This window comes from Pocillopora verrucosa, chromosome 8 (assembly GCF_036669915.1).
Source record: "Pocillopora verrucosa isolate sample1 chromosome 8, ASM3666991v2, whole genome shotgun sequence".
Classification (NCBI taxonomy): domain Eukaryota; kingdom Metazoa; phylum Cnidaria; class Anthozoa; order Scleractinia; family Pocilloporidae; genus Pocillopora; species Pocillopora verrucosa.
This window is the reverse complement of record NC_089319.1, coordinates 9,474,524-9,489,455: the sequence shown is the minus strand read 5'-3', so window position 1 is coordinate 9,489,455 and position 14,932 is coordinate 9,474,524. Positions and strand designations below refer to the sequence as shown.

Sequence of the window (14,932 nt, the reverse complement as noted above, 5' to 3'; positions counted from 1 at the left end):
ACTGGTAATAAGCAAGGATTAGTTAAGTGCGTTTGATCTAGCTAAGGAATCGACGTTCGCCGAAGCGAGCCAACCCTAGGGATTCTGCTTAGCCGGCGGGATTTAGAGCTCGGGTTAGCTAGTCTATGACAGCGCCGAAAACCTCGGTGGAGACTCATACGGAAAAGTGGAATCCCTGCACGACTACAATATCATAATTCAATCAATCAAAGTATGAATCCACTTTGATTGATTGGGGGGAAAAAAACTCTCCTTACTTATACACATTAAAGAAAAGAAATGGTAAAAAGGAAGTTTGGTAACCACTCCGTACCTGTTGACTTCCTCATATCAACCACAATCATATCTGTCAAACCATTGATAGAGGCTTGCACCGTGCTGCCAAGGTCTTCTTCCATTTCACCGATCTTTTCAATTTTCTTGAGCCAGCGCGACTCCTGGTCGATCCAGTAAACATGATTCCCATAAACTGCCAGGCCAACGGGATCCAAGACATGTCTCTCCACCAGCGTGGCTCTGTTGGTCCCTGTGAGACAACAGACATAACTATAGCTTTGAGAACACAATGGTTTAACGCCTTTACATGTGCAGACGTTGTAACCGCTACAAAACATGCTTAAAAATACTATCCCTTTCAAAGAGTATTTTCACATACTTATCAGAAAGGTCTAGAAGCCACACATGAAAAAAAAACGCTCGCGCCTTAAGCAGCAGAAGTGGCGTACTTTTTACGTTTTCCAGACGAACGGAGACAAGCGCAAAAAACACGCCCGTTCTATAAGCTACTCTCGCCTGCACTTTGTGACTGAACCGACCCCGAATTGTAATCTCAGACTTCTTGCAGAGCACCCGAGTAAAAACAAACTGAGAAATCTGTCCGGTCCATAACCTTGACAATCACTTTTATGCTTACAATCCGAATGAAACTACACTCGACCACATAACTATTACTGCTGCAGCTTTAAATAGATCGTCTAATAAATTGAGAAGTCCTTTTGTTCAAAGTTACTGCCAACAATCAGCCAACTTGCAGGCCGCTTTTTGCTCATTTAATACCTAGCTAGACAAAAGAATTGGTGCGAGACTGGCAATTACGCTATGACATATCCTTGCACAAAGCAAAATATACCGCGCTGTCACACTTTTCTTTTGGATACTCGCCCATATCGGTCTAAACAACGTCAGCTCATTTTGGCCCTGCGGTTTAAGAATGCTCCTCAGTGATTTACCTTCCAGGTCGCCATATTCAATCTTCTTCAGTTCCGTGTCAGTCCAGTAAAGTTTCTTGCCTTCCTTATCCACTGCTAAGTCTCCCGGAGAGTCAGCACTGAACAGAAGCAGATTGTCAGCAGAAAGCTGTACCTTGTCTGCCCCAGCCATTGGCACCTTCATGATACCCTTGGTCTTTGGATTGACATTGGTGAAGTACATAAGCCTGAACAAGACACAAAACAGTATCGTTTCATTAAATAATATATAGATTTAGCCAAGCCTAAAAGCGGAGCTCGCATTTTTTTTCCCGCACGTCTCAAGGGCACAACGCCTTACCCCGGCCAGGACTAGAACCCGGGTCGTCCGACTCGGAGCCCAGTGCACTGATCACTGGACTACTGGACAAAGCCGTGGCGTCGGCGTGCCCGCGGTACAGTTGACCACGCATGTTAAGAGTAGCACCTTGTACAGTCGTACGGTCGTACATTCAAATTTTTTCGGCTTGATGGGTTACTACTAATTTGTATAATTATGGGGCTACGCTCTGCGAGCTCCGCTATGACGTAGATTAACTTTTCGCCTTTCAAGTGTCGCGTCAATTCGTAGAATAACTGACCTTGAAAACGTTTTTGGCGCCTGGGTGCCGAAGGAGACTAAATTTTTCGTTTAGGCGACCTATGCAATTTTGCGTCTATAGCAGCTTTTAACCCTTTAACCCTACGAGTGACCAGCATCTAATTTCTCCAAACAGTAATACTGCTGAATCATTCATTACGATCACGAGAATAGAGGAAATGATCGCCAAACTAAGAAGTTTAGATTGTTTACTGAATTCTCTCACCAGTAACGAAAGAAATTCATAGAGAACAGCATGGAGAATGTGGATACTGACTTTAGGGGTGTGAATGGTTAAGAGCTGGCTCACATTTCTGAGAGAAGAGCCTTTCAAACACCAAGTGATTTTCGTACGAGCACATCTTTAATTATCAAAGAACTACAAGCACTAAAATGAATGGAATAAAATGTAAAAGATACTGTTTGAGGAATAAAGACTCACCCTTTCTCAGGATAGAGCACAATTGACCGAGGAGAAACACCGTCTTTCTTAAACACTTCTCCCAGGTTGGTATTGTTTCTTAAACTGTACACATTGATACTGTTAGTAACAGAGTCCGTCCAAAACAATTGCTTTGCATACGGGTCAATGGCCAAGTCATATGGAGACGCCTCTGGATCAAGGTTTATGACATTGTCCCCACTGGAGCCGTTTTGATATGCAAATTTAATGCGGAAGTCTTCGATCCAGAAGAGACGATGGCTGTTAATATCAAAATCAACGGCCTGAACATTTGACAGACCACGGACAGGTAAAACTACATCAAGGTTATCGGATGAATCGAACAGGATTCGTCGAATGTCTGTTTTGGTGCTGTACAGCATGAAAACACGGGGGGCTGTAAACAGAAACAAAAAAAATTAACAACCGGCTTAAAAACATTTCGATTGATTAGGGTTCCTAACGATAACTACGTGACATTTGCTAATTTGAGCAACAATCGTTACATCTCTCTTAGACTCTTAACAGAGATCTGAAATCAACTCTCCTTACAATTTTAATGCAATGAGGGAGATACAGGTAATAAGGAATATGAAAATTATCGGCTGGTGAATAGTATTGTTCCAAAACACTACATTCTAGGAAGAAACAAGTAAAGGAATAATTTGCCTTCAATAAAGAAAATTCAAGGCAGGGCTAGTTCGCAAAGAACAAAACTGTAAATTCTCCTGAAAAGCTAATGTATGTTTTAAGCTACGATCAATTCCAAGCTCGAACCTCCCCCTTCCACCTGGGAAAACCCACGGGCATTTGACCGTCGTTCGTACTCGTTGGTTGAGGAATTTGAGCCGGAAGTGTCGATTCTTTCCAGCGGAATACGCGAGCGAATGGATCAGAAGAAAAGGTTTACAAATTCTAGGTTTTAAAGCTTGGTGATGTGTAGAATGTCGCGGTCGCTGATTTTGCCATTTAAAAAAATTGGTTGGCATTGACTTGAAGTTTGTCTAAACTATATCCAGTCAAATGTAACACCTATTTGTTATCAACAAACCTAAGCAAGTTTTATTGTCAATCATGGATAAGGTATAGTGTGTAGGACAGGAACACTCTTTTCTCTTCCCAGGTTTAGCCAGACACAGGTGACTACATCCTCCATTCCTGAAGGCACAGAGATTGGAACCTAAGAAAATATGCAGATAGGAATAAAGGGTTATTCTTATTTTAGAAAGAAAAAGCTCTCACCCTCTGTAACTGCCATTTGCCGTCACAAGTTCAAATCCCACATACGACGTGGAAGCTCTCGAACCTCACTCTAAAAGGTTAGCCCTTTATACCCTGAGATTGACCAGCGTCTAATTTCTCCTTACAGTAACAATGCTGAAACATTTACTATGATCATGAGAAAAAAGGAAATAATCACCAACCTAAGGAGCGTTGAAGGTAAAAAAAAATTCTCCTTATCGGCACCAAAGGAAATGTATAGAAAAATGTATGGAGAATTTGGATGCCAATGTTAGGGTGTAAAGGATTACTGTACAGGACAATCAACATGTACTTTATCTGGGTTTAAACCTTCTCTCTCTGGCATGGGGTTGAAGAGACATGGCGGGGCAGGGTAAAAACTCGTGCCCCTGAAACAATCAAATCGATCTTTTTGAAAATTCAAGGAAAAAGTTGCAAGCTTTATATGTTTATCCGAAGCGATCCCAAGTGTTAGTAATTCCGGTCAAAATTTATGGGTTGTACCTTACTTTTCACGTTGCATGTAATCAGAATTTTTGTGAAGAATCAGCCAGATGACTATTGCTGCACTAACCTTCCTGTCTGCTGCCATGAAAAACCAAGATATCCATGATAGTAAATTCTATGTTGCCCTTGATCTGAGTCCTCTCCATTCCATTCGTTTTGTTGGCGCGGTAGATTGAGCTGAGTTTCTGATCTGTCCAATAGATGTAATCCTTGTACTGGGTCAAAGCAAATGGTTTGGGAAGCTCTGATGCAATCACCTGTCTGTTTGAACCATTTAAATTTGCACACTCAATCACCTTGTTCTCGGTATCAACCCAAAATATCATTTCCGCAGAAAAATCAATTGTCAACCCAGTTGGACGAGTGACATTTGGGACGATAGTCTGTCTGTTAGAACCATCCAGGTCTGCTCTCTCTATCTTTGGGTACCATCCACCGTTTGCCCAGTACATATGCCTATGATAAAGATTTCAAAGATATTTAATTTTTAACCCTTAAAAAACCAAAAAGTGACAAGCATCTAATTTTTCTTAACAGTAATACTACTGAATCATTCATTAAGATCACAAGATTAAAGGAAATGATCGCCAATCTAAGAAGCTTTGATTGTTAAACAATTCTCCTGGTCAGCACCAAAGGAAATGTGGAGAGAGGAGTAAGGAGAATGTGGATACAAATATTGGGGTGTTAAGGGTTAACTTTTGTAGCATGTCCGTAAAGTAGCTAATCAGCTAAGAACATTTGACCACATTAACTAAAGGTTATTATTGTATTGTTGTATAACTAAAATGAAGTCAAAATACTGAGTTGTCCAGTTCTGCTTCAAAAGCTACATAGAAAACTTAACCCATAATCACAGTGGAGATGAACCTGCAAGACTTTGAAACCCTAGAGTCAGCAGGAAGGAATCTTTTTTTCATAATAGCCAACTATTTCCAAGCAAAAAAAAGTTACAAGAAATAAGAAAATTATCAACTGGGGATCATGTTCTATTCAACATATAATTCTCAATATAAAATTAAGAAATGTATTGCTGACTGTGTAAACAATTGGCATTTGCATGTAGATCTTGGGAGAGAAAGAGAGCTGTTAGCATTTCTGAATGGGATGCAAGTCCATTTTAGATTATAATCCCTTTCCCATCCTCTCTCTCCCCTCTCTCCCCCCCCCCCTGCCCCTTTACTTCTTCCAGCATTTCTTCAGCTTTCCCTCAAATCTTCCTAAGACCTACACAACTTCCTGGTGTTGGGCTGTAAGATAGAATACTCTAGAGTAAATTTCCTGGCCCAGGAAAATGCCACAGCCACATTTCAAGCACAGACCTTCAAAACCATGGACACAATACTTTTCACATTATTGTACCTTGCAAAAATACTATAAATATCAGTTAGGTGCAATGAATGGAAAGTTTGGTCACTGTGGTTTGACTGTTTAAATATGGCGTTATTTTGGGAAACCTTCCCTGTTTTACTACTTTTGGATAAAGGGTAGGTCTTCTCCAAGCTGGCCAAGAGCATTCAAACAACACATTGCCAACTGAAACTGAGCAAGTTGCCCATGACAACACAATGATTTTGGTTTCCACTGCGGCTCACTTGACTGAAAAAGTGTAGTATGTTCACTTACCCAGACACAGGATCAAGAGTCAGTTCTCGTGGTTCCCACAAATCCTTCCAAATCAGCATTTTCCTATGCCGGCCATCCAGTCGTGACAACTCTATTCTCTGGAGCTTTGAATCTGTCCAGTAAAGATTCTTGGCAATCCAGTCCACAGCCAAGCCATCAGGGTAGGACAGGTCTACAGCAATCAAATGCTGTACATTGCTACCATTCAGAAATGCTCGACTAATAGTCTTAAGGGTCAAATCTGACCAATAAATCTGCATGTCATGAACACTGAAATCAAGAGCGTTTGCTTCCTTAATGCCAACCAATGGAATGACAACACCATTATTGGTTTCCAAAGAAATTCTCCTGATATCATCAGCATTTGAAAACAAAAGAAAAGCTTCTGGTACTGCAATAGAAGAAAAAAGAAATACATATTTTTTTGGTTATTGCTATAGTTAAAGCAATTGTTAAGTTTAATACCAATCATAAGTCAAGAATTCCCCATCAAGCCACCTGCATATAGATGCATAAATGTATATTGCCAAACTATGAAAAGATGAAAGGATAAAACTACTATAGATTTCACAGTGGTGTATTTTATGTGACTAGTCACGACATCAAGCCTGATTCTTACCCTTTAATGTCACTTAGGATGTAAAAGTATACCATGAAATTACACACTCCCCTGTTAACACTTTAACTCCCATAAGTGATCAAGAAAGAATTTCTCCTTATGCTATCAATACAATATCAAGCAGAAAAGTGATAAGAAAAAAGAAAAATATCAGTTGGAGGATTATTAGTTGATCCAATACCAAATTCTCAAAACTAGCATCACAAGAACTGTATGGTGGATACTACTGAGAATTACTAATGAGACCTTGGGATTTAAAGGGTTAAAACACTGTCACCGAACAAGCATGATCCATATACGATGATAGCCGATGGCTGCAGGGGAAATATTATCTTGATCTAACAAATTCTTGCAATTAATTTATTAGGAAATGTGTGGCATGTAGACAGGTACATCTTGGGAGTTAAAGGGCCAACAGCATATGACATTTATGTTGATTTCCATAATTTTGAAGGAAAGAAATGGCTGACTGGCTGATTTTAGCTCTCTAGGTGTAACCAGGCAAGCTCAGTAAATTAGCCTAAGTCATCTCTTCCAAATACTTACATATACAAGTCTTCTCGTCAGAAAGAAGCTCCATTCCTGTTGGGCATTCACATTTGGGTCCTGATGGCTTGTATAAACACAAATGACTACAGCCTCCATTTTTTCGCTGACAGGCATTGGAACCTAGAGGCCAAAAAAGGTGTTTTAAGTGTAATAAGAAGGAAACATGGAATAGTCAAAACTAATTTAAGTATCAAATAAATAAGGCTTCCTACCATAGGATAGATTAAGGTTTACAGCTTTTAGTCCCATAAGATCAGGTAGGCTGTCAATGATTACTCTTCTGTCTTCACCAGTTCTTTTGTTCACACTCTCTATTGACCTCTTCTGCCAGTCCGTCCAATAAAGATTATCCCCAAGCACAGTAAAACCAAACACATGAGGCAATTCTTGATCTAAAATAATACGGCGGGCACTCCCATCGAAGTTCATGACTTCTATCTTGTCATTCCTTGCATCAGCCCAGTAAATCTTTTGCTTCAGATAATCAATGGCAAGGCCATTTGGCCACGCGACCGAGGAATTCACTAAGATGACTCTATGACTCCCATCAAGCTCTGCTCTCTCAATCTTTGGGTGTCTTCCCCAATCAGTCCAGTACATGTACCTAAGTGAGATCATGTTAGAACATTTCAAACTTATAACAGCCTTTCTAACTGACACATTTGATAACAAAAATTAATTTAAATTTCTTTGCATGCCTTTGCCAACTTTCAGTATGGAAATAAATAAAAATTATATTAAAATCTATTTTTATCTTTTTTTTTTTTTCTTGCATCTCAGCAAGGCTCAGTCATGGGCTCCTAACCCATCCTGTCTTTCACAATACCAAACAGAGTTCAGAATTTTTTCCCTGTCATTCCAAAAAAGCAAAATCAGCGAAAAAAATCAGTTATCCACAGCCTCAGTCAGTCCTTATGGGGAAAACCTGTGCTCTCCATCTTGAGTACAGCCTTCCTTCTTGGCTTCTGGTTGTACTCAATACTTTGTGTACAGATTTCCACTCAGTAGATAACAAAATTAAACTCATATATTTACCCTCTAGTAGGATCCAATGCTATTGCTCTTGGTTCATCAAGATTTTCATCAATAAGAACTCTCCTAGCAGAGCCGTTTAGTCTGCTGACTTCAATTCTATTAGTGCCTGTGTCTGTCCAGTACAAGTTCCGTGCTACCCAGTCAACAGCAATACCATCAGGATGTTTCAGCTCACTCCTTACTACTACCTGAACATCTGAAATACAAAGAAAAAGACAGAAAACAGTTCAGAATAAAGATTAACATCCAGACTGGCCCTCATGTTGGTTAGTACTCAACAGAACTGTTTTGGATCCCATGCCAAGCAGGATAATTTCTGGTGACTGAAGTGCAGGTTACTCTTTCCATTCAGCAATATAGATGGTACCAGAAAAACTGTTGAAGAAACTTGACAGAACTTTTGTTAAGTTACTATAAATTCGCCAAAATCAGTTAACGTAATTAGTGTATTCAAGTTCAAGGTTGGCTAACCTTCTCCATTCAACCGGCATCTTTTAATCTCAAGTTTTTTATCATCACTCCAGTAAACATATCTATCCACTGGATCAAAATCGATTGCAACTGCATGACTGATTCCCAACACTGGTAAAACAACATCTGTGAGATCAGGTGTATCAAGTGATATACGCCGCAGGTCCCCTTTTCTTGCCAGCAATAGAAAATGGAAAGGACCTAAGATAAAAAAGCCAAACATTATGAATGAGCTTATTACTGGATATTACTACAACCAAATACAGTTGTTGGAGTATATCTCATTTCACAGGTCAACCTCGAAATCAACTACTAGTTCTTAATTCCAATGGCTATACATTTTCACATAAGATACTAATGAGAACAACAGTACTGTAATCACATCAAGAAAGTATGCCTTAACTGATTTTGCCATGTACCTACCCATCTATTAAATAGTGTACATTCAGTGATAGAGGAATCTTTGCAAACATGATTCTGCTCATTAGCACAAGCTTTTTGTTTCCTTACCAGACTACAAAAAGGTGGGTATTGAATAATCAAAATGTAGCACATATCTATCCTTCTCCCACATTTTTAGCTTGATACATTTAAGATTCTCCCAGGCACACATTGTTAAAAATTAAAAATTTTACAGAGAATGTATAGGCACATTTAGCACCCAGAGAGTTTGTGTTGCTCTAAGGCAAGTCACAAACACAATTTGCCTCAAGTGACATGGAGAATTTGTCACTGCCATCAGTTTCACAGATTCAAACCAGTCTGAATTCACACACCGAACTCAGTGACATAATTCAGTAGCAGCAGCAGAGATTTTCATTTGTTTTAACAAGTTGTGTCTCTCCCTTAAAATACCCCACAAATAATATTCTAATTATGCACATCCAGCATACAGAATGTTTTAAATGTATTTCATAACTGGAGTCACATTTCAAACAAAGCCCAAATACAATCAGTACACACACTATTAGCAGTTATTCATAACATTGCACACTCAATCATACCTTTTTCACATGTTCTTCCATCAGACAAAAGCTTCACACCAGTTGGGCATGCACAAGAGCGACCATGTGTATTCAACAGACAAAGATGGGTGCACCCTCCATTGAGAGTAGAATTGCAAGGATTTTGACCTGTTAAAAGATAAGTCAACAACTTGTCAAAAATAAGCCAGGGTCACAATTTAGCATTTCTTTTTATCATTGCACAAGAGGTTTAAAGAAAAACAATGACAAGAGCTATCAATAAAAGCCAATGGCTCACCGAAACCCCCCCCCCCCCCCCCAACACAGCTACATGTATCTTTGGGTTATTAAGTGTTATCAACTGATCAACTGAGTTGATAACACTTGGTCAGCCTGTTATACCCTCCCACCAATGCAGCACCACAGTTTCTTTAGAAACTTACCCCATTTAGAAATGTATCTTTTAGCCAGCCACTTTCACTTCATTTTTCTAATAACTCGTTATAAATATATCAACCAATTATTGAAATAAAATCAAAGAAATTTGTACACCTTGCTTGAAGATTTATGCACAGCTCATGGAATGCCTATCTAACCTTTTAACTTTCAAGAGTGACCGAGACAGAATTTCTCTTTGTAATGTTGACACAATATCAAGCAGATAAATGATAAGAACAAGGAAAAATATAAATAAGGGGATTATTAGTTATTCCAATACCAAAACATAAAATGATAAAGATTACATGGTGGACAGTAAGGGAAACTACATATCAGATCTGAGAGTGGAAAATACAATTTCAAAGTGTAAAAAATTTCCAGGCTTGTTCAAAACTGATGACCCAGTCAGGAAGAGTGTTTTCAATAAAAGCAGTTTTAGAAGTTCCACAATGAATCACTGTAGCAGCAATCATCAAATTGACCATCAGGGCATTCCCTTCATGTGATGAAGCCTAAGCAGTCTAACTAATCAACAAATGGAGTTCAACACACAGCAGTCAACACATCACACTTGTTATCATGTGACTGACTAACTTGTATGCAGTGTTCTCCTTATTAAGGCGGTAACCGATAAAATTTACTGCCTGTAGCACTACCTTGTATTACTGCCTAAAATCCTGTAGCGTTCTTAAAGAATTTAAAGAATTTATCTTATCTGTCGTGCTTAAAATAGGGAAGAACACTGCAAGACAATCAATAACCATTTATTAATTCCACTTACCTGGCCTTGGCAACTGTTTTTTTGGTTCATATGCATGTATATCCATGGGTACATAAGTAGTTGACCAGACCATTTGACACCGCATCCCACTGTTTTTATTTGCAGAATGTATCCCTCTAGAAGTCCAATCTGTCCAATAAATTTTGTTTTCATATAATGTCAAAGCAAATGGATGAGCTTGATTTGCCAAAATACATTGACTTGGAGTTTTAAATATTCTCTCCCGGTTTGAACCATCAAAATTAGCTTTAGCTATATAAAACAATTTTGCATCTGTCCAGTAAATTTTCTCTGCACTGTAGTCTATTGTGAGCCCATTGGGCCAATGAATGTCTTGTCTGACAATTACAGAACGATTAGAGCCATCCATTTCAGCTCTCTCTATCTTGGGTTCTTCACCCCAATCTGTCCAAAACATGAACCTGGAATTATGATTTGAGAGAAAACAATTTGTTAGAAACTTTTAACATCATTGTAGTTCTAACAAGCGTCATCTACTGTGATTACACTTCAGGCGAGGTAAAAAAATCAGCGAGTCCTTCAATTTGAAATCATTTATTTTCTTTATAGAGATCTGTTTTTGTTACTCTCAATTTGGTATTAAATGCCTTAAGTACACTTTCTTCTTTAATAGCAAAGAATAAGAGGGCTGTGCACCATGTTGGATTCAGCCCCCAAATGAAGTTCTTTGAATTTATTTGACCTTTCAGCAGCCATAATTGTCTAGTAGTGTACTAGACAATTATATTGCTGGCTCTCAGAAATCCGCCCCCATAGAGATCTTTCCAGTTAAATTCCCAAGGCAATGTTAGGGTCAAAGTTAAGTTGATTCAAGGAGTAAGATTCAAAATCCATAATTTAACCTGAGTGATTTATCATTAGCCAAAATTTTTATCACTAGTTTTGTTACTTCTAATCTTTAAGTCCAGCAATTTATTTAATGCCCGGATTGAGTCAGCACATCCATAAGTTTACCTTAAAAAAAAACATGATTGTTTTAATAGATGAAGGACAAAAACACCTTCACAAGTACTGTATAGTGCACTGATTACTCTTCACTTGAAGTAAACAGCTTTCCAGTTTGTTTGATTTAAGTGACACCTGGATGAAACTGCATGGTTTGATTTAAGTGACACATAAATGAAACTTTTTCATTGCATTGTTAACTGCAAGATACTGCATAATTAAAGCATGCTAACAAAAATTACATCACTAACAAAATACCCATGTTTCTTTTCTTCTAGCCCAATCAAATACAGCAATGGCCCATATTTTTTAGAAATGGTCAATAATTTAAAAAAGCCATTGGTCATAAACTCAAAAGCCTATTCTCTGTAACAGTGTTCATTTGTTTGAGAAGTTACTTGGCATACATCTGAGTCAACATCTTTCAATATCCATAAGTAACTCAAACTTAACTGAAACAACCATCTCTTTTAAAGTGACCAGCATTTTGTTTTAATTACAATAAACAACATTACTATTCTTATGGTAAAGGAGAAAAAGTAAACTCGCAAAATAGGAAATAACGAAGATCTTTAGCTTTAAATGCACACTTAAAAAAAGATACTCTTACATAACATTAATGCTGAGTACAATAAATGGTTTTTTCTCATGTGTAAGGGAACCTAATTTTACAGGAAAAATGTTAGCAATAATCAATCAAGAACCAGTATAGCTTAAATTTTTCATAGTTCAGGAACCAATAATTTTATTTCCATGAGGAGAAGTACAGTCTCTAATTGAAAGAAGACTACAATTATTTTGAAACATTTTGCAAATGAGAAAGGAATGTAGAGCTTCGTAAAACACCTACACTTGCTGAAATATAGACTGTCACAAGGGAAAAAAAAAAAAATTGCAAATCATCACACTATGAAGAAATTAGAAATCATCTTGATGTGAAACAGGATAAGTATAACACATTGGTCTGAAAGGTTAAACTCAAGGCCACACAAACAAGGCAGAGCTTAGCATTTCCTTCTTCCTTCCTCAAGTAGAGAAAATCTACCAGACCGTCAATTTTCCTTTAGGGGATTAAGAGAAAAGAATTGTAACATCCCCCAGGAAAAACAAAATTTAAAAACATACCCTGACTTAAAATCTCTTAATCAGATAACAGCCTAATCAAGCTTTGCTCTCGATTAAGCTATTTGCTCTGATCAGAGTTCACGCAACCTTTTTTAATACCTAAAATATGTCCTCCACTTCTCACATAATTTATTTATTCTCAAAAGTTGACAGATCCTTTAAAAGAAGGTATCCCACGTTAAATGCTGTGATTGAATTTTTAACAAATATTTTAAAAGGAATGTAATCCTCTCTGTGATACTGGCAACAAGATATTACATGGAACTTTAAAACACCACTAAAATGAGGCACACCAAGACAAAAAAAGTAACACAAATAGCCATTCACAACAGCCTAAGATTTTGTGAAGAAGATATAAACATTAAACCAACAAGCCTTAACAAACTGCAAGGATAGAAAGTGAAGAAAGGGTTATAATTTAACTCAAAGATAGATTGTCAATTTAAATTTCCTCACAAGAAATCTTGAAAAACAAGTGTTAAACTTCCTTTGAATTTAACTTAAACTGCTGAAGACTACTATTCATCAAAAGACATGTAGAACAGCAATAAAATTTCCTCAACTCTGTACTAATTCACAAGACCAAATTTACACTATGTTATTACACAGTGTTAAAAAATCCCATAAAACAATGGATAATTAGTAAAACATTCATTGGGCCACAATTAAAGAAAAGGTCAAATGAAACATTAGGCTGAACTATTGTCCAAGGCCATTAACAAAGCCTTCTTCAAAGCTCTCTTTATATGAGACCATAGATTATTCAAGAATAGATATTGCACATCGACAGATATTCAACAAAAACCCAAGCCCTTCACTTATGCTCAGGATTTTTACAGAAGACCAGCCCCTCATTAACAACACAGAGAAAAATAAAACTTGCTTCAGAGGACAATGAACACTAAAGTACTAATTAAGTCCACAATTTCAAAATGTTAACTCATTCCACAACTACTGTATTTTTGACAAACAAGAGAATCTTTCAGCTAGAAAAAAAAATCACAAATAAAATATCTTCTCTGAGTGGATCTCTCAGATTGATTCTTTCTCTAAAAAATGACATTCTCAGGCTTTACTCAGTGAATTTCAACAGGGGGCTACAATAACAAAGAAAGCTTAGATTCCAGTAAGATTCACAAGCTTTCTTTGAAAATGGTATTGAGTTCAAATACTGGATGCATGCAACAAATTCTTTGTGGCATATTCATCACTTAAGAGATTGCTTCGAGAGACATTCAAGGTTCGCTAAAAGCAGGCTAACGAAAAAAAATGATAGATAACTGTTTGCCCGCCGAAGTTCAACGCTTAATGTATTTTTAATTGAGCATAGTTCATTAGTCTTTCCTCGTCAAACTTAAAAAGAAGCACTAACTCTAAAAAAGCAAGCTATTTATAAAATATCAAAATCCAAAATAACAAGTTCTCCCAAAGCCAAGCAAAACCTTCGTTGTAGACAAATTGCTGAAGATTTTTCTCAAACTCAGCACAAAATAAACTGCAGCTATTGAGTGCAACAAAAAAACACAAAGTCTTCAACTTACCCCTTGAGTGGATCCACTGCAATCGCCCTTGGAAGACCCAAGTCTTTCCAGAAAAGAACTTTGCGATAGGATCCATCAAAATTTGCAACTTCGATTCTGTTTGTTTCCCAGTCAGAATCTCCACAATTAGTCCAATACAACTTTTTTCCTACCCAATCTACGGCTAATCCTTCGGGCTTTTTCAAACCCAAAGATATAACATCTTCAACTTTTCTTGAGTTAGAACTTTCCGTCATACGAATTCGTTTGATTTTCTCATCGTTGACATCCGTCCAAAATATGTATCCATCTTCGTAGCTGAAATCTACAGCGATAGCATTCAAAAGACCAACAACTACGATAGTTTCATTTTGGTTCTTTTGATTTGGTCGTACTATTCTGATGTCTCTCCGGTTTGCGTATAAAATCCTTGGAGAAGTCGCTGTGGAAAATAAAGAATTGGATTAGAAGAGTTGCTGGCACGAAACTAGAACTAAAGAGTAAAATACCTGATTCGTCACAAGCAATTTCTTAAAGATCAGTCGAGGATAATCGAGTTAATAACTCCGTTTAGCGAAAGGAAATGTCCGAGAATATTTTATTTTCAACGTAACGGCCAAAGGGTTTACACCTGAAGAAATATAAGTTAAACATATCGCTTTCAACGGGCGTCATTACTCTGTAGTAATTCATCTCCGATGTTCTCCGAGGATTTGCTAAATGTTCTGTAAATAGACATGATAATAAAAGACTACAACTTTTCATGCAAGACGCACGTAGCCAGAAGCTAGCTTCGGGTTATTAAATCAAATGTGTAAC

The 14,932-nt window shown here is 37.6% G+C and overlaps 1 protein-coding gene across 1 annotated transcript in view; it reads right to left on the bottom strand.

Annotated features, from left to right (window-relative positions):
• Nucleotides 1–14,932, bottom strand: part of LOC131779031 (low-density lipoprotein receptor-related protein 6) — a 46,051-nt gene that overhangs the window by 4,557 nt on the left and 26,562 nt on the right. The window contains exons 16-28 of the mRNA XM_066171082.1: nucleotides 14,135–14,555; nucleotides 10,503–10,924; nucleotides 9,323–9,451; nucleotides 8,319–8,519; nucleotides 7,848–8,043; nucleotides 7,025–7,416; nucleotides 6,810–6,932; nucleotides 5,645–6,035; nucleotides 4,086–4,474; nucleotides 3,321–3,449; nucleotides 2,270–2,666; nucleotides 1,230–1,435; nucleotides 314–526 (exon numbers count right to left, since the gene is read on the bottom strand). Of these exons, the coding sequence (XP_066027179.1) occupies nucleotides 314–526; nucleotides 1,230–1,435; nucleotides 2,270–2,666; nucleotides 3,321–3,449; nucleotides 4,086–4,474; nucleotides 5,645–6,035; nucleotides 6,810–6,932; nucleotides 7,025–7,416; nucleotides 7,848–8,043; nucleotides 8,319–8,519; nucleotides 9,323–9,451; nucleotides 10,503–10,924; nucleotides 14,135–14,555 (3,609 nt within the window). The remainder of the gene's footprint in view (nucleotides 1–313; nucleotides 527–1,229; nucleotides 1,436–2,269; nucleotides 2,667–3,320; nucleotides 3,450–4,085; nucleotides 4,475–5,644; nucleotides 6,036–6,809; nucleotides 6,933–7,024; nucleotides 7,417–7,847; nucleotides 8,044–8,318; nucleotides 8,520–9,322; nucleotides 9,452–10,502; nucleotides 10,925–14,134; nucleotides 14,556–14,932) is intronic.